This window comes from Stegastes partitus, unplaced genomic scaffold, assembly GCF_000690725.1.
Source record: "Stegastes partitus isolate 25-593 unplaced genomic scaffold, Stegastes_partitus-1.0.2 Scaffold1689, whole genome shotgun sequence".
Classification (NCBI taxonomy): domain Eukaryota; kingdom Metazoa; phylum Chordata; class Actinopteri; family Pomacentridae; genus Stegastes; species Stegastes partitus.
The window spans coordinates 13,218-35,440 of record NW_007579420.1 but is presented as its reverse complement, the minus strand read 5'-3'; the positions used below and the strand labels follow the sequence as shown (position 1 = coordinate 35,440).

Sequence of the window (22,223 nt, the reverse complement as noted above, 5' to 3'; positions counted from 1 at the left end):
AATCTCATTTCTGGACCAAACAAAACTGAGATGAACTACACCTGTAATGTTGCTTTAAATATTGTGATAATATATTATAATAACACCTTGTAGCAGTACAGCAGTAACCTCTAATATCACCACACCTGTGATATGCTGTTTTGAGACCGACATGCCGTTTGGTTTCACTCCGGATGAGACAGAAGTTTCGGAAAGCCGCAGGTCAAAGGTCGGCAGCCAAACCGCATCCTTGAAACTCAGAGATTGGCGCTGAACATGCTTTTTGGCAAAACACCAAACGAGAACGTACAGAGTGTTCTGGCGGTGTCAGCAGGAAGCGTCTCTGGTTGAGAGGAAGCTGTAATAGAGAGACACAAAAAACACAAATGTAGAGGAAGTTGTTGGTTAACAGGTGCAGGTCGGGGGTTTCCGCATCCTTCTGCCATTCACATGTGAAGAAGGCTCACCACAGACAGGAGGTTGTTCACGTCAGTCGTTATCTCCTGAGACGCCACGACAAATTTTAAGAAAGTAGAAGCAGGCAAACGTAGGAACACAGTGTGAGGATTACGGGAAGATAACGGCAACGTGAAGAAGGAAAAAGCTGAGATAAGCGTTCAGAGCTGCCCACTGACTGGTCGCTTCGGCTGATAAATGTCCACAAGCTGGAAACATGACTTCTAACCACCAACATATGCTGATACACACATATGCACATGTATGCATGCAAACATTCATGCAGTAGATCGAGATCTACTCAACGCAAGGTGTGCACAACAGCAGCGATACCTGCAGAAAGCAAAGATTTAACATGCAGCTGTTGTTGAAAAGTTCATATTTTTAGCGGACAAAGTTGCACACAGTGATTTTGTTTGGTTTGTAGCGCATCATAACCACAGGCTGACATGTGGTCATTGCAATGCTTTCACAGGAACACCTCAAAATGTTGCAATGAGTTTGATGAGAAGATCAATACCACATTCACAACCTCGTTTGAAGACCAGAAACAAAGAAGACAGTTAACCTAGTTCTAACTCAAGGCCACAAAAAAAAAGAAGCAAAAATCCAACCTAATGTGTTTATATGTACACATGAAACTGGGATTAAACCAGTATGATACTAATTTGCAGATGATTGGGGGGAAAGAATCCCAAAACCAAAAATGTTTGAGGCGTCACAATTTAAACGTTTTTAAAAGAACTCATAAAGTCACAGTCTATTGTTTTGTATAGTTTTTAGTTTGTTTTCGAACAAAAAAACCCGAGAAAACTTAGATCATGTGCCTCCAGTTGGGCCAAAAAATCATTTCAGAGCAACCAAATTGAATTTCAAAGTATTATATTCGGTTTGACTTTAATAAATTCAAGTTGAAATTATGCGATTCGAATTCAAATAGTTGCCGCAGTTGTTCAAGTCCTACAATTCAATGATATGTTATTCAAATTCAGTTCAGAGTGGCACGAGAGAGGGATTTGGAAAAAAAAGGGAAATTAAAGCAATCTTTGAGTTTTCATAAGTAAGCAACAACAACAAAAAGCCAAGTGACTTCTGTTGTTGGGTTCCAAACGACAAAAATAAATCACCAAAAAAAACAAAAACTAAGCATGCTTTATTGGTTTTATCATCTTCTTGATGCTCTCCTGTTTGCAGTCGTTAGCTAAGCTAAGCTAACCTGCTGTTGGCTCACTTTTGTCCACTTTATTGAACAGGTGTCAATATTTTCATGTCACCATATCGGCAAGAAAGCAAAAAGGCACATTAACAAAAGTTATATGAAACGTAGACGTATAAAAATCTTTTGACCTGCTGAACATCAGAACTGTTTATAGCAGAATTTGAATCCTGACTGGGGAGTAACTTGTATGTAGAGCTCAAGAAATACCTTTATTGTGGTCTTCTTACCTCTAAATGTCAAAGCGGGGTGTAAACTAAATTCGTATCTTCATGGGGGATGTGGAGAAATTCACAGGGGAATTGAACTTTTTTTTTAAAGGTCGTTGAACCCATAAGGGCGTCTGTAAGTGGGAGGAGTTTCCATGGGAGCGTTCACCCAGCTGTGGAGGCCACAGGTGGGGTCGTTGGGGGGGAGGTGGGTGGAGGAGACTCTGATTTCATTATGTGCGAACGCTGAAAGAGTTTATGTGAACTTTGGGGTTCGGCGAAAGCGGCCTGCTTGGCAGCTGGATATTGTCAGGGAGCTTCGCTGGGGGAGCTTACGTGTCAGGGTGAACGGGTTTAAGATGAAATGTGCCCGAGGAGGCTCTGACTGTTTGTTTTGGAGGCTTTGGGGCTGAGGGGGGGGGGGGGGAGGAGGTCCTCGGGGGTTGGCCTCAGGGGTGCCGGTGTGCTACATGCAGATTTGGATTGATTGTTCTTGCATTTTTATCTGCACATTTTAATGCACTCTTGTTGCAGAGCAGAGCCTCGAGGTGATAAGACGGCGCTCTTTGAAAGAGTGTTTTTGCACAGAGTGTGTTTGTGGGCGTGGGGAGAGTAAATGGGGGAGGAGAAGGGGGGGAGGCGTGGCGAGGTGAGGCGAGGCGGGTGTAAATCGATCCTTTGTTTTCGTCCCTGCATATGTGCCTGAGAGCCACTTTGTTTTGGTGACTTTAAGATGAGTTCAATGTCAAAAGTGAAGCGTCGTGAATCTGAATAATTCCAGAAATGTGTCAAATCCTGCTTTAACTCATTGAAGCTGCCATTCATGACTCCAGGAGTGTGTTGGACTCTCCTGAGGTGAAAAGGTGGTGCGCTTCAGCTGATGTGTTGGGGCTTTTTTTTTTTTTTGTGGCTCTTATCTACATCTGGGCAACATCTGGTTTCCATCTGTGCCTCACCGTGTCGTATCGGGCTGAGCGTGACAATGTTCGAGGAAGGAGAAGGAGAGGGCACGGGGTTGTGTTTGGGAGTTTTGGGATGCGTGACGGGGACAGATGATGGAGTGAATGAATGAAAAGGAGAGCTTGTGATTCGTGTTACCTGTTCTGGTAATCTTGAAGGTTTCAAATTGCACAAATGGGGACGATAAGCCCAAATCTTCAATCGGATATGCAATCAGCTCAACACCTGTGACTATCGGGTAGAATATCTACATGCATGACTTAACAGGCAGACGTACCGGTTTGATACTGTAGAACCTCCTGAGTAGAGTTTACCTGCTTTTATGATTCAAAGAACTGCTGGACAAAGTGCAGGACGCATCATTAAAAGTCTGATCTCTTTGTTAGAGAGCAGAGTCCAGATCCAGATGTTGACACAGTTCTTTGGAAGAAGCAGGAAGGTGAGAGAGAGAGATGGTGGACTAGAGGAGGCCTCTTGGTTTCAGGGGGGGAGTCGGTGCTCGCTGGGGGCTCATGGTTTTGCTGGTAACTGGGCCAGCTGGGGCAGCTCTGTCCCAGTTTGGTTTGTCTGACCGCATGAATCTGTCGGTGTACGTTAGATGGAGGTAAGATCGGAAATGATAAGACCTGTCCTGGTGTTATTTTACGCCCTGATGTGTGATTATTTTTTGAAAAACGAAGTCAGAGCATGAGCTAGAGGTGAAAACATGAGTAGTCTCTGGGTGGTTTTTTGCTTCTGTTACATTTTTACTCACTGTGGGCTCACCTCTATAGAAACAGCACAACCACGGCTAGAAGTAGAGAGAACAAACATGTCTTATGTGCATGACAAAACAGTTGTGATGCTGTAAATGAAGAGACACAGACAAGAATCTAAAGCTGATTATATTGCATGCAAATTAACAAAATCTTGAAACTGTATGTGTTACAGTTCTCCAAGTGCCCACAGGTTTGTTTGGGTTTTTTTTTTTTTACCAAAACCGGAAAAACCTGATGACATTACAGACTATAGATATTTTACTGCTCACTTTTTACATTTTTTTCCTGCAGGTCAACCCAGTTCAATCTAAAAGTCCCTGAATTTTTGTAATGCCCCTTTTGGTTTTTGTTTTCTGCATGTATGTCGAATAAAGGGATTTGTGACGAAATATATTGATTATGTCAAGGATCATCAGAGAGGATTTATTTTATTTATTTTACCAGTTTCTGGCTCTAATAAATGGTGTAATCTTGGTGCTGCCTTTTAAACCCACTGCTGCGTACAGACATTCATTTTTGATCACTCTAATATCCAGAATGTGCCTCCTTACTTCTCATCAACTTCTTACAAGTCACTGAGCAAAATCTTCACATATTTTATTTTGTGCTGGGAACTCCTGACTCTCTATTGTCTATATCTAAATTCAAACCCCGGGGTTTCCATTAGGTCAGATTAGAGCCAATACATTTTACATAAAAGCGCTTTTCTGTAGCTTATCAAACAATAATGTCTTTGACTGCTTCTTGTTGTGTTTTCTCAGATGCAATGTGCAGATTTCCAAGAACAAGGATGTGAGTGTCAGTCTGTAATGAGGCCCCTTGAGAGACCAGGGAGACATGTAGGGTGTTTTTTTTCCTTTTTTTTTTTTTTCATCCCTGCTTGAAATGAGTGTGTGTGGAGGAGGGGGGGTTACAAATCTGGTTAAGATTCCACATAGCCACGATGTGGAACAGTGATCCCGGAGTGGCCGGTGCTGGCTGCAGAGGCCAAGGCAGCGCCCGGCTTCCTTTCTGTCGGGGAATAATGTCTCCATTCTGCTCCGCCGCCGCTCTCTCCAGCTCTGTTTCCGTTGTCCGAGGGCGTCCATGCTTCTGTCCACTCCTGTCCTCGTGTCGGAGCAGCTTTCAGAGTTTGCCTGAGAGCAGCAGTGACAGCCAGAGAGCAAATATGTGAGTGTGAGAGTGAAGCAGGAAGCAGCTTGGGGCCCACTCTCAGCCACAAAGTAGCAGGAGTGACTAAAAAGATTCACTTCAGGAGGAAACTAGAAAACTGTGTCAATCTGAGTGACTCCTAACAGCCTGTCGATGTCTCGATACACATGAGAAATGTGGCCTCTGTGAATGTATTCACACTGTGTGATGAACTTCCTTGTCCTGATCTCATACCTCAACAACAACAAAGCCAAATTAGACTTTCATACGTATCTGATCTGCATACAAGCTGTGTGCACGTTTGAAAAGTGTTTCTGACATCCTGAATGTCTCTTTTCCTTTCTTTAGTCTCAGATAAGAGCTTTACACTGTAAAAAATGGAGCTGTTTGGAATAAATGTCATCGGCTCTGGTGAGAGCAGTTTACTGTTGTGGATTCTGTCAACTTAAAAAAGACCTTTTGTCCTTTCTTTATGATGGTGAGCTGTAAGACACAACGAGACACAATTGTGTTGCATCATAAGGACTGTGGGATTCCACACTGTAAAAACACCCAAAAAATAAGACAAAGACAGAATATTTTAGCAAAAAAAATGCTGTAAAATACCAGAAAAAAACCATCTCATAAAAACATTTTAATTTTCCATAAATAAAATTCAATAGTTTCACCTAAGATCAAGTATATTTTTTTCACTTTTTAAAATGCTTTTAATATTTAATTAAGGGTTCTACACTGATATAATATGAATATATATATTAGAAAGCCAATTCTTTTTCTGTTAATTTGAACTAGTTGTATATATTTTTTTACTTTGCATTTACTTTTTTACTTTTTATAATTTTTCAGTTACATCTAATAAATTAAAAAAGTAAAGAAAAGGTTCAATCGAATGACAAAATCATGTTTCATATTTTATGTTATTTATATTTAATATATTATTTTTAGGGCTGCAAGGTGGAGCAGTTGGGTAGTACCGTTGCCTCACAGCAAGAAGGTCACCGGTTCACATCCCAGTGGGGGCATCGGGATCTTTCTGTGTGGAGTTTACATGTTCTCCCCGTGCAGCGTGGGTTCTCTCCGGGTTCTCCGGCTTCCTCCCACACAGTCCAAAAACATGTTGAGGTTAATCGGTGATTCTAAATTGTCCGTAGGTGTGAATGTGAGTGTGCTTGGTTGTCTGTCTCTAAGTGTAGCCCTGTGATAGACTGGTGACCTGTCCAGGGTGTCCCCTGCCTTCACCCTGAGTCAGCTGGGATAGACTCCAGCCCCCCATGACCCTAGTGAGGATTAAGCGGTGTATAGATGATGGATGGATATTATTTTTATTATTATTTGGGTGAAGCAAATACTTACTGTGGAAAAAATAAATAAACAAAGATGACCTTCCTTAGAATTAAATTACAGCAAAGCCAACTGTTCATTTGCAAGGAATCAGATGATGTAGGTACATCTAACTTCAACCAGTGGAATTATATTATATCTTAACTTAATTCAATTATGTGTTACCAGTTGAAGCAACTTATTTAAGTTTATCCATCAATTGTGTCTAAGCGGCTACAATAAGCTCAAGCTGAGATATCAGGGTAGAAGACACCAGCTATTGTGTTATTTCGCTTTAGGCTTGATTTCGGGGGGAATCACATGTTTGGTGATGCAACAAAGGGTCATGGGTTCCTGCAGGCTTCGTCTCAGGGACACTGAAACGCTGCAGCAGCTTAACTCGCTTTATGATCTGACTTAAGGCCTGAAGGCTGGTTGGCCTCGGCCTGCGACATGTGATGTAAAAACAGCAGAGAAACACAGCAATGCATATGTAATGTAAAGTGACTGTTCAGGGTTGTTTGTGTAAGTTCTGGATCGTGCAGGAAAAAAAAAAAAAGAAGTGGAGCAAAGAAGTGGAGCACATTTTTCGCATGTAAAAAAAAGAAAACGTGAAGGAGGAAGGTTGAAAATAGCTGAAATACTTTTCAGGAACTCTCTCCCCTCGTGTTGCTCCATCTGGTGTTTAGTAAAAGTCACAGCGTCTCAGCCTGATGTTCAAAATGTCAGCTCTGAATATGATCCTCAGCAGATGATGGATGTGGACTCGCAGCTCCCTCTGCTGGTCATCAAGCAGGACTGCAGCTTAAATGCACCGAGAAATGCCAGAAACCAGGAGATTCTGAAGCAGGGAAGAGAGCTGAGGACATTAGTTTGAAGACATGTTCAGCTCATCATATATGAAGGTAGCCATGTGTCAGATGAGATGGAGTTTCTTATCTTCGGTGTTTTCCGCTGTGTGTCGGTGTGATAGTGTGGTGGGTGGGATCACTGGGAGGTCTGACAGAAGCAGCAGGCTCAGCCGCTCCCTCCTTGTAATCAACATTCAGCAAGTACTGAATGTACAGACGGACTGTCAGCAGCGTGTAATAAGAGGGTACAATATACTCTCAACCTCTGGTACATCGGAAAACTCACAAGAGATGCAACAGAGGTCATCTGTAGGAAAAACACTGTAATCATACGTCATGACTCCTCCTTGTGTTGCAGTTTTTTCATTTCACTTAATACATATTAGATGGTTATATTCTGTCATTTTACAGTACTTTCTTTGGAACCCCAGGTGCCGAAAAATGTATTTTTTAAACTTTTGTTTGGTGTTTTTGCAGTGTGGAATCCTAGTTCCCATGATGCATTGCAATAGCATCTCTTTGTGGGATCAGACTTCACCCTCCAGCTCATATTTGGTTAAAAAGTTTCTACAGTTCTACAGCTTCATTTAGCAAACACTTATCTAAAGCAGATACAACACAAGCAAGGATCTAGTCAGGAGAAAACAATCTAGATAAGTGCCATCGAACAAATTCAAGTGTGATAGGGTGTTGATGCCAATAGCAGGCTGTAGGGAGGTAATAGGATTTTTGTTTGTTTGTTTTCAGGCTGTCAGGTGCAAAGGTGTTCAGTGATGAGCTGGTCTTTAGTCTTTTCTTAAAGACTGAGAGGGAGTCAGCAGATTGAACAGAGTTTGGTAACTTGTTCCACCACCGCAGACCCACAGAGAAGAAGAGCCTAGCTATCAACCTCGGCCCTGTTGTGGTGATGTTACAAGTCGAAGGGGAGCTCAACTGGGCTTACAAGCTATCGAACGAGAAACTGCAGGATATCACCAACACCGGTGATATAAGGGATTTTTGCCATGCACAATACTTGAAGTATATGGCCCATGTGTGTCGCATGGAGAACAATACCTTGCAAAAGCAGGTATTGTTCAACAAGCGAACACCCAGTAGGACTTGGGCAAATGTTGAAAAGTTACTGGATGTAGACCACACACAGGCAAGGAGGACAATGCTGGATGGCTCGGACTGTAACTGGCTGTTGGACACACGCTTTAGTCCGCAGTCACACCTGAGGGCGGAGAGCAAGCCATAGGGAAAACCTGATGATGATGATGATGATGATGATGCATCAGGCGGTTTTTGTTGGTCGAGCGTAGTGAGCGGAAGGGAGTGTAGATCTGAATGAGAGAGTTCAGGCAGGAGGGAGCTGTTCTCGTTGTGGTTTGTAAGCAAGTGTCAGGGTTTTGAGTTTGATGCAGGCAGCAACTGGAAGTTTCAGTCCCAAACCGACACAATTCCAATTTCACGTCATGTATTTCTAATGCAGTGGCTCAAGATTGTTCAACAACACTAGCAGACTGGAGTTCACTGTTCTAAACAATGGAATGTCCCTTTAACTCCAGATCACACTGACCTTTCTCTACAAAATAACAATACAAAGTGAATCCCTTACTATTAAATAACATAAAACGAGCACCCTGTGACCTGGTGGGAGGAGGCAAGAAGGAAGTAAAAGAGTGAATAAAAATCACAGGAGTGGCAGAGTCACAAAGAAGGAACATAATATTCTTAGTAAATGACTCACTGTTCCAAAAATAGTTTGCAGTCATGGAAGTGACTTAGTCCATTATTTTCTAATTCATAGTTTTAAATTAGATTATTTTTTTAGACATGCTGTTGTGCTTTTTTAAACCCACTGGTTTTGAGTCTTTTTTTTTTCTACATTGTCAATGTACTGCAGGATTGCAGTACTTCCACTACTGTAATGGTGTATCTACACTGTAAAAACAACAACAACAACAAAACAATCCTGTAAACAAATGGTGAAATTCTGGAAACAGGGGTGCCAGAAAAGAAACGGGAAAAAAAAACATTAAAAGATGAACTACTGTAAAATTGATGAAAATAATGGCAAACGTGTACAATAATGACATTTTTAGCTGATATAAAAACAGAATATAATGCAGAATATGGCAGTTCTGTGGTCACACACATTGTAAAAGAACAAATTATCATTTGTTAAAAATACAGAATTTTAATGTGGACATTATGTACAGTATTTGCCTTTTTAAAAATAAATTTCACCACTTAATGTGTAAAAAATAAGTCATTATTTCTATTGGATCTGTAATTTGACAAAGCAGAGAAAAATGAAATTAAAAATAGTATAATTTTGCATTCAAACACTGTGAAAGAAAGAATTAGGATGTTTTAAAGAACAGATTTTTCACATGAGCGTTATTCACAGTCTTGGCCTGATGTTTATGATTAACATGTAAATCAATACCTTTATTCTGTGGTTTTATTAGATATTATCTGTAGTTTTAACAAAACAGGAACATCTGTAAACTAACAGTAAATTATTCAGAAATGTACAGTTAAAAGTCTTTTTCTTTTGACAGTTCATGAAACAGTATTAACATTTATTCCAATTATTTCAACAGAGGATCAACCAAATGGTGTCAATTATTTATTATTTTATTTTTATTTTTTGGAAGATTTTTGTGGCCATATTGTTCCCTCATATTCTGCACCAGACTAAACTCCTGCCACCACTGTCACTGTGAACCTCCATCCATCCATCTGCAATGAGTCAGTTTGACCCGAGGCAGCCATTAAAAACTCATGCCACTGATTTTCTGCCATCGACCAGCCGAGCAGCTGATAGCACTGATGTTACAGTCCGTCCAGTGAGGCTGAAATCTCCTGTTCCTGCTCTGACAGAACCAAAAAACTCCACCAGAAAGTCCTGTTTGTGTGTCCTGACTGCTGTACTGAGCTCTCCACACCTCTGGGCTCTTCACCTCTCGTCCTCAGGTTATGTCACATTCCTGGGAACATGTCGGGACAGAAAGCTCACCTGAAACCAAGACGGGGAAATAATCTCATGCTCTCTGTTTTCATTCAGCCGCACCTGCGCAGGAATGCCATGTTGAGGGATGACATGATTCTGAGGGAGCTCTGCCAGCTCTCGAGCAGAGAACCCATCTGAAAACAACACAGATTGTTTTCCTGCTGAGCTTTGAGATAAACCAGCTGTCACCACACTGATGGAAACGCTGGAGTTTGCACCTGTATCCTCCTCTCAGATCTCCCATCCACAGTTCCATTTCCACTGTTGTCTTTTCTGGTTTTACTGGACTCAGCGCTGCCAGTCCCAGCACCTCTCCACCCTGCAGCTCCTACTGTTTGTCGCTGTATGTCGATTAACCAGTCATGGCAGTGACATGTGGAATTTTTCATTCCCTCGCCCCGGGGGCACCATGCTGTTCGTGCCTGTGCATCCTGCTGCTGCCTCTTTTTTTTTTTTTTTTTTCCTCCACTCCTGCCTCCTCTTTTTCACGCTCACTCATTCTCTCTCGCTGGTATTATTGTGAGTCAGCCGGTGTCGAGCTGGGGTTTGTTGTTTTGTGGTCAGCTGTATGGGGTCGCGGTGGCGGTGCTGGCAGTGACTGATCTCCTCTCCATGGCCTGTCCTTCCTCCGGCTCTAACTCCTACACCGTGGTCATCATCCCGCTCAAGACCAGCCTCTACAGCCTGGACGCGCTCCGCTTCTACCTATGGGTGAGGACCAAGTTTGTGTTTTCTGGGTTTTACACCAAAGTTAGAAACTCCTATCAGCTGTCATGTTGTTTCCCTGTTTAAAGACAAACAAGATCACAGCTACAATATCAATTAAAGCATTTACAGCCTCTCATATCTATCACCTCTTTACACCTACATGACCTTTTCTTCTCTTCTGGAATGTGTCGTTTAAACGGATATTTTAAGGTCATTTCGTACAAACAGATGTGCCAGATGCTGGAAGAGGTTTGTGTCCCTTTAGGCTCACATAACTTACATATTTCTGTCGTTAATTTAGGCTAAATTGCAGCACTAAAAGCAACTCTGACTTATCGTAGAGTGAAAACATACATTATGTTGCTCACTGTACATACAAGCTCGAACAAGCTACTGTGGAAGGCGCGCCAAAGTGCAATAACAACTCGAGTACTGATTTCAGAATTCCCATCTGAGGATTAAATTCACTTTGGAGTCAACTACCAATCATCTTCTACGTTAATGGTGCATTTTCTATGAGATGTAAGGAAACAATCCATCAAAATTTCCTTAGTGTCCGCAGTGATCATGTTTAAAATATTTTTAGCTCATTTACATGCTAGAAAGAGTCGAATTTCTGTCTAAAAATGACTGAAATAAGTCAAATGACTGCCGTAGTTTGTTGTTGTAGCTGCTGGCATGATGCCACTTCCTTCGTAGAGATTTACTAGATGCCAAAAAGAGATCGACTTGTCCGAAATATACACCAGACGATAAAAGAGACCACAAAGAGAAGGAAACTAAAGTACAGAAATGTCAATGATATGTTTTCAGATAGTATTCTGTACTTCATCCACAAAACAGGAATGACAGATTCAGCTTTAAAGTCTCCTGCTTCGTAGATTTTTTTAGTTGTGATAACTGGAGTCCATCAAATACGCCGGTTGGTTGATATTATCAGCTCATATTGGGATGATAGAGATACGTGGGTGTCAGTGTACATGTTGTCCTGAAAATGCAGGTATGAAAAAGATGCTTGGGGTGATTTAGAAATGGTGTCGTCATGGTAAGCTGCCAACGAGAAAGTTAATAGACAATCACTCCATAATGTGTGCTTTACTTTAGGTATCCATATATGTATACAAATGAAGAATATTGGCAAAAATCCAGTTTGTTCAGCCTGTAGTCAGGGCAAACTTCTGCTTGAATGTCCAAATCTAACTGTAAGACTCAATCCGAACACCGAATGTTTCAGGTACAGTGCTAGAGAGGAGGGATGGCGCCTAATCCTCCAAAGCCCTTAAGGCTTGCTTGGATCTCGTGTTAGGTTACGGGACAACTTGTATGTTCTGGTCCTCGTGGGTCTTCTGCTTTCTGTGGGGGTAACTATCTGCTATCTATCTCCGGGGTTTGGCTGATTTTATCTGGCAACGGACTGGATGTTACTGTACGTCTGGAACAGCTGTCAAAGGCCAAGATTCTAAGGATTGTTGTCTAGATATGTTAAAGGGGCTAGTTGGGTCAGGGTTCCAGGCTGAGAGGACCCCTTTTGAACCTGGATGGATTCCTCTGCCTTTGACCTTTGTTGTAATGCTGTGACGTGTTCTGGTTTGTCTACCAATATACAATTTTGGTGATGATTTGTATGTACTCCAGGCCTTCTGCTAAGGTTTTGAAGAAGCTGTCTGTTTGTGCTGCCCTCAGTCCTTGCTCCTTATGTAGTCTCCCCATTGGGTCACAGGTACTCTTGACCATCGTGAACCAAGTACAAGTCTCATCACAACCCTTCTGAAGTCATAAGGGTCTTTCTTGGTATTTTCTCTGGTATGAAAAGGCTGAACTTTTTCAGACTCTTCTGCTTCATGGGCAAGGGTCTCACAGAGGTCACGTTGATGCAGTGAAATCAGAGGGACAGTTTCTAGAGATGCATTGTTTGAAACCACCACCTGATTTCAATCTGAACTTTCCTAAAAGAAAAGACATTTAAAATTCCTTGGCAACACCCTGCTCTTTTAACAGAACAGGTTAACACCACTCAGTTGTCATCTTGGGGCCTGTAATTGAGAACACATTGGTCACATTTTCATTGCCACCCTGCCAAAGGTAATAGTGACAGAGCTGCTCCACCCCTTGTTGCTGAGCCAGACATTAGCTGGATTCAACAGAAAAAGGCCGTCTTTCCTCACTGGGAGTGTCCAGCCTTGATGAAGCAGCAGACCTGATCCAAAAAGGGAGTGATACCTTCTAAGTTTAAGCAGCGCTGGAGCTAAACGTCCATTGGAGTTGCCTTCCCACCTCTTACCTGAACATTAGAAAGGAACATAATCCAATGGTTTAAACTTCCCTGTCTTACTTACCTTTTCAGCCTTCCAAACCTCTGTTCTCTAAATCTAACCTTTAAAGACATTCTGCTGGTTAGTCACCCTGATCAAATGCTCCACTTGTTCCACTCCAGAGGAATGCCTCAGGGTCCCTAACGTCTCGGATTCCACTTTTAGATTCAACTCGGATTATATGCAGCCACCATGAGGACTGGGATTTACCTTCAGGCAATCAGGAGGACCAAGCTTGGTCTGCGATCGATGAAAAAACTATAAATGAAGGAAGCTTTAACGCTCTTGATTCCAGCAAAAGTACACAAAGAAAAACAAAAAGGCAAAATTTGAAAAACACAGCCAGTGGGTGAAATATAAGTCAAAACCTAAACCAATTGGAAAGAAGTTGGAAAGCTTTAGACTTTGTGAAGACTTCTGTTAGTGGATTAATGTCATCCTCCGCAGAGAACGAAGGGGAACTAGAGCTATAGCTATTTTGAGACAACTGCTGAATGATTCACATACATACAGTGGAACCTGATGTTTCATGTTGTGTATTTAACTACTACTGTCGTCAGTCTGTTTTTTTACTCATCTTTGCACCATGTGTGAGTGCTGCAGTCATCTCAGTGACACATTCTCACAAGTCAAGTTTGGTCCTCACAGTTTCCCGTTAAAGGCTCGATATAACCAGGTTTCAACTAACTGTAAATCTGTAGTCATGAGCTGTAACTACCCAACAATAACAGTGACTTTAGTTTATTCTACTACTCCGGATAGGATAACAGATTAATTGCATTTTCGCGACCCTCAATATACATCAAATTGGAACCGTTTTTAATGTTTTAGAAATGAAACAATTCACAGTGTTCCATTGGTGTAAATCATTAGCGAAAAGTCAAAGCGACTCCAATGTCCTGAACTCGTGATCCATAAGGTGAATCAGCACCATCGTATATCATGACATCCTGGTGTTTGTAACACGGTTTCCTTTGTTTGAGTCTATTTAAAGTGCATGTAATCCAACTGAGTGGAGACAAAAGAGCTGAAGGCCTCCTGCTGTTCAGTAGTTGGGCTCTGTTGGTACACAAAGCCTCGGGGCCTCTGCAAGACAACAGGCAGCGCTGTGCCGATCACACGGCTTTACATCAGGCCTGTAGTCGAGCTTGTTAGTCCAACCCCCCTGGTACCAGCAACAGACACAATGGAAACATGTACATGCACAGCTAAACTAGCGATATTATGAAATGTTGTGGGAATAAAAACCTCACCCTGTCACCTGTTGTTTCAGATTAAGCGTCTGAAGGATCTAGAGAAGGAGAAGGACGCTCTGTGTTCTGGTCTGGAGGTTCTGGAGAAGGCTCGCCTCTGGTACCTCCAGCGGCTGGAGGCGAACAAGGCCCGGCAGGACAGAATCGAGGCCAAAAGTGGGCTCAGCTCCTTTCTGGAGGATGCAACAGAGGTACGAAGCAGGGCTGGTGTTAGGGCCTCGAGGTGTGTTGAGTTTTAAGTATGATGAATGATTACAATCAGGAACGAGTTACTGAGGCAGTCACAAACTTCTAAGTGGAAGTAACTGAGACAGGTTGAGCAATATAGAAGCTGTAAACATCACAACAGGAAGCTGCATTGTAGAGTTTTATAGATGGGGTTGGCTTAAAGCTGTCATAGAGTCACAGAATGCAAATTTGGTAATAATCAATTATTTGTGAGTAATCTTGGTAATGAGATTTGAATCATCTGTAAATAGGCGTTTGCTGCATCATTAAGGCAGCTGAATGGTGAGTGACACTTGTCCAGGCGGGACAAAGTAAGGGTGTGGATGAGGTGTAGTTTTGACAATATTTCAGATTCGTAGATAGTGGGATTCAACCAGAGTCATAAAGTGCTGATTGAAGTTGAGGTTTTGATTGATTATGATCCTTTAAATAAGACTCGTCCTCTACGAATGTGATTAGAACTATGACTGGTGTCATTTCATGTGTCTCTAAGCTCAATGACTGCTCTGCTTGTGCCTCTCCACAGGCTCGGTCCTGCCTCCTCAGGTCTCGTATCCAGCGGGTGAACGGCTCTCTGGGCTCTGTGATGAGTGAAACCAATGCAATGAGCAGCAGTAACCCGTCTCTGCCTGAAGCAGTGGCAGACAGCGACCTCCGCTGGCACAACTCAGTACTAACGCAGGTGAGGAAAAGACTGAAATAGTTTGTAATACATGACTGAAGAGTGAACAAACTGATGAAATGTTAAACTAGTAGTGAAGAGTTATTCTGTTTCTCTCTGTCTGATTTCTCAACGATTCGTCTGTTTGTTCCTATATAATATTGTCACGGTGCCTTGTGCCATTTTTCTTCTTTAACAGAAAGTGACTGACAAGAATCGTCAGATCTCCTTGTTAGAACTGGAAAAAGACGCTCTGCTTGAACAGCTCGATGAATTGCAGGCCCGTTAACTGCTGGGAAACACGTAAATACACTTGTGCTGCACTGCAAACTTACATTTCACTGAGTGTCACAACATTTAGCCACTTGTAAATATGTATTTAAATCAATAAATTAGAGTCAACGATGCATCATTTGCTTCTTTGTGTTCTTTCCAGTGCTGTAAACCAGCTTTACTTAAGAATTTTTCTATAATATTGTTGTCGTGTTTGCAGTAAATACATTTAAATAAATAAATAACTACTAGTACTATTTCAGCAGCTAGGGTGCCAAAAAAATTACTGTGATTCTCCAAAAGTAAAATACATTTTAAAGCCTTAACTTTACATGAGATCATGTGTAATTTTGGCTTTCTAATGTTCAATGAAGGATGATTCACATGTAGAAACAATGAACTTATCTTTAATATCTAATAATTTTTTTTGTATATTATGAGATATAGTACAGTTACTAATTATGCTCCTCAATTAACAGTTGTCACTCAAAACACATGACCATTTGGTGAAACATAATGTATTTTGAGTACCAACAACAACATTAAAGTAATGCTGACTTTCTAAAGCATGAACAATGAAGTCATATACAGTAACACAGATCATTCTGATTTATAAATACTTTTACTTTCAATAGTTTAAGTACATGTGGAACTTGCATTTAGGATTTTTACATCTTGGCGTAATGTATAGTGTTGTATCGGTGCTTATGAATACCTCGTTTGCTGCTGTATTCTACAATACATGCCTTATCTCGTGCAACTCATTTTGGAATTTTCAAACAGTATTTCAGTGTATTTATTGCTAATAATGACCAATAAAATCTATAAAATTCTAAATGTTGCATCTGAAATGCTAAAACAGGTGCTCTTTAAATCAAGATACTTGTGTCTTTAAGCTGAACAGCATCAGCGTTGTCTACGGAGGACAACCCAGCATCACTCCTGTCACTCCTGGTTCTTCCGTTTCCGTCCCCTACATGAGGGTTTGCTGTCTGGACAAGTCGCAGCAGCCTTTCCCGGTGGTCCCTTACTGCTGATAAACTTTATCTCGCCTCGTCATCACGCATGCTTGCAGGAATTTTCTTTCCTGCACTGCACAAATGTGTAGTCTTGCAGACAGAAAAAGAAAAAAAACACTATCAGGATCAATACAGAGTGCACATAGAAGATATGTGTCTGGCACACATGCAGGTGTTTTTTTTTCTTTCAGCATTTAAACTAAGACAATAAACTTAATATTATCACTAATTATCATTAGCTATTCAGCATCACCACAAAAAAAGCTACAGCTGACAGAAATGCCGTTAAAATCACCAACATTAACAAATTCATCCTGAGGGGAGCATGTAAAATGCTAATGTAACTAGCATGGCTAAAAACAATAATTTGTTGTTTTAGAAAGTATTGGAACTGTTTATGGATATAAGAAAATAAATGACAATAGTGTATTTGTCATATTGTCCATTAGAAGTGATGGTAAATATGTATTTTATTGTATTTTTTTATTTACTTTTGACAAAGCCAAGTTGTCTGTTTCCCTGTTTCTGGTCTTCATGCTAAGCTATGCTAATCACCTGCAGGCTCCAGCTCCACACTTACAGACGTGAGATTAGTATTAATCTTCTCATGTATTGTCAAGAATTTAATTATGCGAAATGTCAGAGTATTCTTTTTACAATATTGCCCTTCCCATCATGAATGCTGACTCTTAGCCAAGCTAGCAGCTCTTGACACTCTAGCATTACCACGCTAAGGTGCTCAATATTCAAATAATGATAATAAACTTGTATATACAGCATTTGTCTTAATAAAGTTACAAAGTGCTTAACAATTAGAGTTAAAACATTAATACAAATGGCAGAAAAGTAAACAAATATAAAGCAAATACCAATGCTAACAGGCTAATGTTTTAGGTGAGCTAATATAATTATGTTCACCAGCATTATTTGTCTTACTGGCAGATAGCTAACACTGTGAATGTAATTTGAATCATCAAGTTTTCTATTTCTAAAAGGCGATAGATTTAAACCAGTCTGTCCTCCATCTTGTTTGTTATTCTACATTATCTTTTCTATGTTTTCATTTTTCCATGTTTTCCAAATCTTGTCCCCGATTGTCCTCAAGTGTGTTTACCAGCGGGCCCATGGTGGTCCTGTGTGTTTGGATGACATGTTGTTGTCAGTCTGAACTTTAGTGCCCAACAAGAAGCTTTACAGTCACTGTGTAAGAAGGTCACTAGAACCAAGAGATGAAATGATGCAACATGAGGGCTTATTGTTGAAACTCTTGATTTAAAACAAGATTTTGTGCAGATTTCTGCGTCGCATGTTGTGACAGGTTGAAAAGTGTAGGGGGTTAGCACATGTGACACAACGCCACAAATAGATTGGAATTAAATCCAGATAATTCCCCGCAACCTCCTCCCCCCCCATTCTCTGGATTAAATCTGTTGCATGCATAGGCAACAACTTTTACAGTGGAATAGAAAAATGCCCACGAGGAATCCACACAGGAATCCGATTACAATCAGCCCGTGCGCTTCAGAAAAGAAAACATCCATTATGGCGGAGGCTTTCATATAAGTAGCTTCATGTTTTCTATCTTCAGAGCGCCACTGAACCATCAAGCCCAGGGTACCAGCACTTGGCTAATTATTGGGTCTAATTCACATGCTGCTCTGCCAAGACGCCTTTTGTTGAGTTTTTGTCATGCCTTCGTGCCTATCAATGCCATTCTTCCATACCGGCACGGTTCACTTCCACTGCACTCTGCTGGTCTCTCCAAACCCATTCTACTTATATACAATGTCATGTTTACTTTTTTTCCTTTAATTTGTGGTTTTGATAGGGCTGAAAATCAGTTTCCGTGCAGGTCAGCGGAGGTGGGAAGCAAAAACAGGCAAAAAAAAAAGAGTGGAGCTGAGGTGTTTCAGGAGTTTCCTCTTAAGAGGCTGAGGGCTCCCTGATAAATGCATTCCTGAAGCTATTAGGAGAGAAAAACTTCCTGAGAACCCCGAGCTGATTTACAGTAAGTAGGTGGTCTTTGAAGAGCACTCAGGTAACTGAGAAAACAAACGAGACAGAGGAGATGCTTCAGGTTTGAAATGCTGCCTCCAAGTTACCACTTAAAACCATTATTGTCATATGATGTTCACTTCAAGTGGCCGTAAAGACACTAAACAAGACAAGAGTTTTAATTGAAGACAGGACCGACCTTGTTTTTGTGCTACGGCAAGTCGAAGCGAAAACATGCTGTGAAAAAAAAAAGGAGGCATCACCTTATTCTGTTTACACGTTACAAATGGTTTTCTGATTTTACCACCACAGGACAACGTCATGCGTGCATTAGAAAGGTTCAAACAAACTGCGTATGAACACTTAGTGAAAGCATATAATAATACATGCATGAACTCCAGTTTCTATGTTTATTTACATGGTTTTAGGAATATATGAACCCTGGTTTGTACAATTTGTCTAATAAACTTGATGACTTTCTGCCCTTGGTTCTTCAGTTTAGAGCTCTGAACATTGAATTAGAATTAGTCCAGCATAGCTTGATTTGTACGCTGACTTCTCCTTTCAGTAAGAGATTAAGTGTTCAACATGCCCCTCGTGCAACCCAAGAAGCAAATTAGCCCCTATTTCTATTTTTATTGACATGATTTTCGGAATATATGAGCCCTTGTTTGCACAGAAGGTTTGTCTCAGAAAGGAGAGCCATTATATTTAAAGTACATAATGCAATTTTTTCTTCTTTGCAGGGTTGGTTCCTTTATTCAGAGCTTGGTAAATTTAATTTGAAATAATGATGATTGTCCACCACACCCATTTTAGTAGATCTAAGGATCTATCTAGTCTAACAGGGAAATGACCCTCTCTTATGTACACGGTGTCAGAAATATACCAGTTTGTACAGAACATTTGCCCAACATAGGAAAGTTAGATTATTTAGATTGCACAATTAAAAAAACTTTTCTTTTTTGCAGGGATTTGCAACTGTTGGTTTCTCAATTTTGAGCTGTGAAAAGGGGAAATTTTATTTGAATGAATGATGATCAGGCCATCAAGGTCCACAATAATGCAATAGAATTGAACGTATATCTTGAGTTGTGCTCTAATGTCTCCTTTCAATAAGGGAGCTTGTTACTTAATGCCCTTTTAAGTGGCTTTAAGGATCTATTTAGTCAAAACGCATATTAACCCCTATTTCTATTCTTATTTAGATGGTTTCAGGAACATATCAGTTTGCACAGCAAGTTTGTCTAAGTACAGAAAGCCATAATATTGAAATTGCAAGATAAAAAATTGGACTTTCTGCATTTGCTTACTTAATTTGAAGCTCTGAAAGGAAAGGATTTAATTAGAATTAATGATAATTAGGCCATCAAAGTCCACAGTAATGCAATTGGATTGAAATTCTAGCTTGATTTGTGCTCTTACGTCTCCTTTTAAAAGGGGTTAAATGTTCAACTTGTCCTTTAATGCCCTTTAAGGACACGTCTATTCTTATTCACATGGTTTAAAGAACATATCAGTTTGCACAGTAAGTTTGTCTAAAAAAGGAAAGCGATAATATTTAAATTGCATAATAACAAATGTGACTTTCTACATTTGGTTCCTCAAGGGGGATTTAAGTTGAACTATTGATGATTAGACCATCAAATTCCACAATAAATCCTTGATTTGTGCTCTAAACTCTCCTGTAAGTGTCCAACTTGTTCCCCCAAAAGCAATGTATTCAAAATTCTTATTTTAATTTCACTTCTACAGCCTGCTCAGGACTCCACTGTCATACTAATCAATGTGCAGCCAGTCAGAGGCACCTGCAGTAAAGACTGTTCAGAGTTTCTCACCAAACAGAAACCACAGTGACCTTGATGTGTCTATACATTACCACACCAAAACTGCGACATGCTGCAAAATAGGTAAGAAAAAAAATTATTTGTAACATGCACTGCTCCCTGAAGTGAAAAATGAAAGTCCATGTTCATGCATCTTGTTGTTGCTTTTAATATCTGCTTTCTCTGATGCTTCACAGTAGTCACAATGTCAACGAAAACTCATTGAAAATAGATTTTATTCTTTACTGTAAAAACACAAGGTTGTCTTTCACTATTTGTGTGTCTTTTTCCTCCTTAATAGTCTAATACTCAGCAGGTTTAAGAGACCAGCAGCTAGTAAACCGCCTCCCCGCTGTCGCTCAGGCTGGTTTTGGACTCTCCATCACTGTCTGTCCTCTGCGCCCTCTGGTTGTCTCCGAGTGACATCTCCATCCCGGAGACGTTCAAGTCCAGCAGCCTCTGCAGGTGTTTGATGTAGTCGATGGCCGCCCGCAGCGTCTCCACTTTGCTCAGCCGTTTGTCCTCAAACTCCTGCGGCAGATGCTCCCGGAGACGCGCGTAACCCTCGTTTACGCAGCGCACCCGGTGTCGCTCCCTTTCGTTCCGTTTGCGGATAAACGCGGGCTCGAAGGAATAATCACACACACCGAAGGGGAAATAGGATAAGCGTCTGTAAGGCGACCTCTGGCCGGGGTCCAGGTAAGCCGCGTCCAGGTGGAAGGGCAGTCCGAGCCGGAGCGCGTCTCTGTAGTGCGCACCGCTGCTGTCCATGGAGAGGCCGTGGAGAGCCAGAGGAGGCACGAAGGCAACATGGTCCATTAAGTCCTTACTGTGGTATGACATCTTTCTAAAAAACAAATATTAAAAAGATAGACCTATAAATCAAACAGGAAAACTGATCCAAATGATTGTGCACCAAATGAATCCTGTCAGCTCACCCTGCAGAGTCTCCTCACGATCATTTCGTGTTTCGCCAATCTCGACTCTCGTCAATTTGTGATGAAATATCCAGACTGCGATCTTCTACAAGCCGACTGTCCTCGATCAGGACTTTGTCAGAGTCGGTGTCAGCCTGTTTGTTGGGGTTTTGAGGCTGCAGGGTGGGTGTGATCCGGGGCGGAGATGCAGCCATGTAGCGTTCTCATCAAGATAAAGAACTGTTTACAGAACGCGTTCTTCCTTCCTGTGAGGCAGTTCTCTTCACAAAATATAATACGATCAGGAAAACTTTATGGGCTGATAAGAGGCTGACTTTACTGCTTCTAATGGATCTTTTATTAATGTCTGTATCAACAATGAGGCATGAAGACGCGTTTCAGGTAGATTTGGGGATGGAAGATCCAAATCTGAGTTCAGCAGATCCGGTTTTAATAACATGCCAAAAGAAGAAAAAAATGTTTGAAATAGCAGATATTCAAGGAAAACTGAAACCTCTGACTGCTTAGCAATGAAGTAACAGAAGCTAGTATTTGTAAAAATGCAAAAAAAAAAAGGGGAGATTTAACAGCTTTTTTCACATCTGAGTCACATTAGACCAAGTCCAGATATATATATAGATGGGTTAAATCAGGACAGTATTATGTCAGAGAGGCTAAAATGTCTTCAAATCACAGTCTCTAAGTCATGAACACTTTAATCTAGAAGTGTTTGAAAATCTTTTTGGCATGCAGACTACATCAAAAACTAGTACAAACTAAGTCAAAACTATATTGTTCCACAGAGGCTAAAGATTCTTGTGATCTCTGATTCATGAAGCCTTTATTCTTTTTGTAAAAATGCATAAATGCAAGAAGCATGATTATATTAGATGGTTTCTGATCTAGACCGGGTGTGATGTGACCGAGATGCAAAAAATAAGCAGTGAAATCTCCCTTTTTTGCATTTTCTCAAACAGAAAAAAGGTTTCACGGATCAGAAACTGTGTTTTAAAGACTCTTTAATTTCTGTAGGACAATCTAGTCCAGACTTGGTCAATCTATAGGAAGTGGTTTTAGATCTGAACCTGGTCTCATGTGGTTTACATGGAGAAGAAAAAAAAACTGTGAT

At 41.0% G+C, this 22,223-nt stretch overlaps 2 protein-coding genes across 2 annotated transcripts; one reads left to right on the top strand and one right to left on the bottom strand.

Annotated features, from left to right (window-relative positions):
- The first annotated feature begins 10,397 nt into the window (after positions 1–10,397).
- Positions 10,398–15,471, top strand: sapcd1 (suppressor APC domain containing 1). Its single transcript, XM_008301592.1, has 4 exons — positions 10,398–10,613; positions 14,196–14,366; positions 14,930–15,085; positions 15,264–15,471. The coding sequence occupies exons 1-4, from the start codon at positions 10,515–10,517 to the stop codon at positions 15,351–15,353; spliced, it is 516 nt and encodes a 171-aa protein (XP_008299814.1). The 5' UTR covers positions 10,398–10,514; the 3' UTR covers positions 15,354–15,471.
- Positions 15,472–20,322: 4,851 nt separating this feature from the next.
- LOC103372058 (achaete-scute homolog 4-like) lies at positions 20,323–21,218 on the bottom strand. The gene is made up of 2 exons (XM_008301593.1): positions 21,116–21,218; positions 20,323–21,024 (listed from the first exon to the last, which is right to left on the bottom strand). The coding sequence occupies exon 2, from the start codon at positions 21,018–21,020 to the stop codon at positions 20,511–20,513; it is 510 nt and encodes a 169-aa protein (XP_008299815.1). The 5' UTR covers positions 21,021–21,024; positions 21,116–21,218; the 3' UTR covers positions 20,323–20,510.
- Positions 21,219–22,223: the final 1,005 nt, after the last annotated feature.

Coding starts and splice junctions, on each gene's coding strand:
- sapcd1 (XM_008301592.1), top strand. CDS start 10,515: ATGGCCTGTCCTTCCTCCGGCTCTAACTCCTACACCGTGGTCATCATC. Junction 10,614..14,195: donor CGCTCCGCTTCTACCTATGG/GTGAGGACCAAG, acceptor CTGTTGTTTCAG/ATTAAGCGTCTGAAGGATCT. Junction 14,367..14,929: donor TTCTGGAGGATGCAACAGAG/GTACGAAGCAGG, acceptor GCCTCTCCACAG/GCTCGGTCCTGCCTCCTCAG.
- LOC103372058 (XM_008301593.1), bottom strand. CDS start 21,020: ATGTCATACCACAGTAAGGACTTAATGGACCATGTTGCCTTCGTGCCT.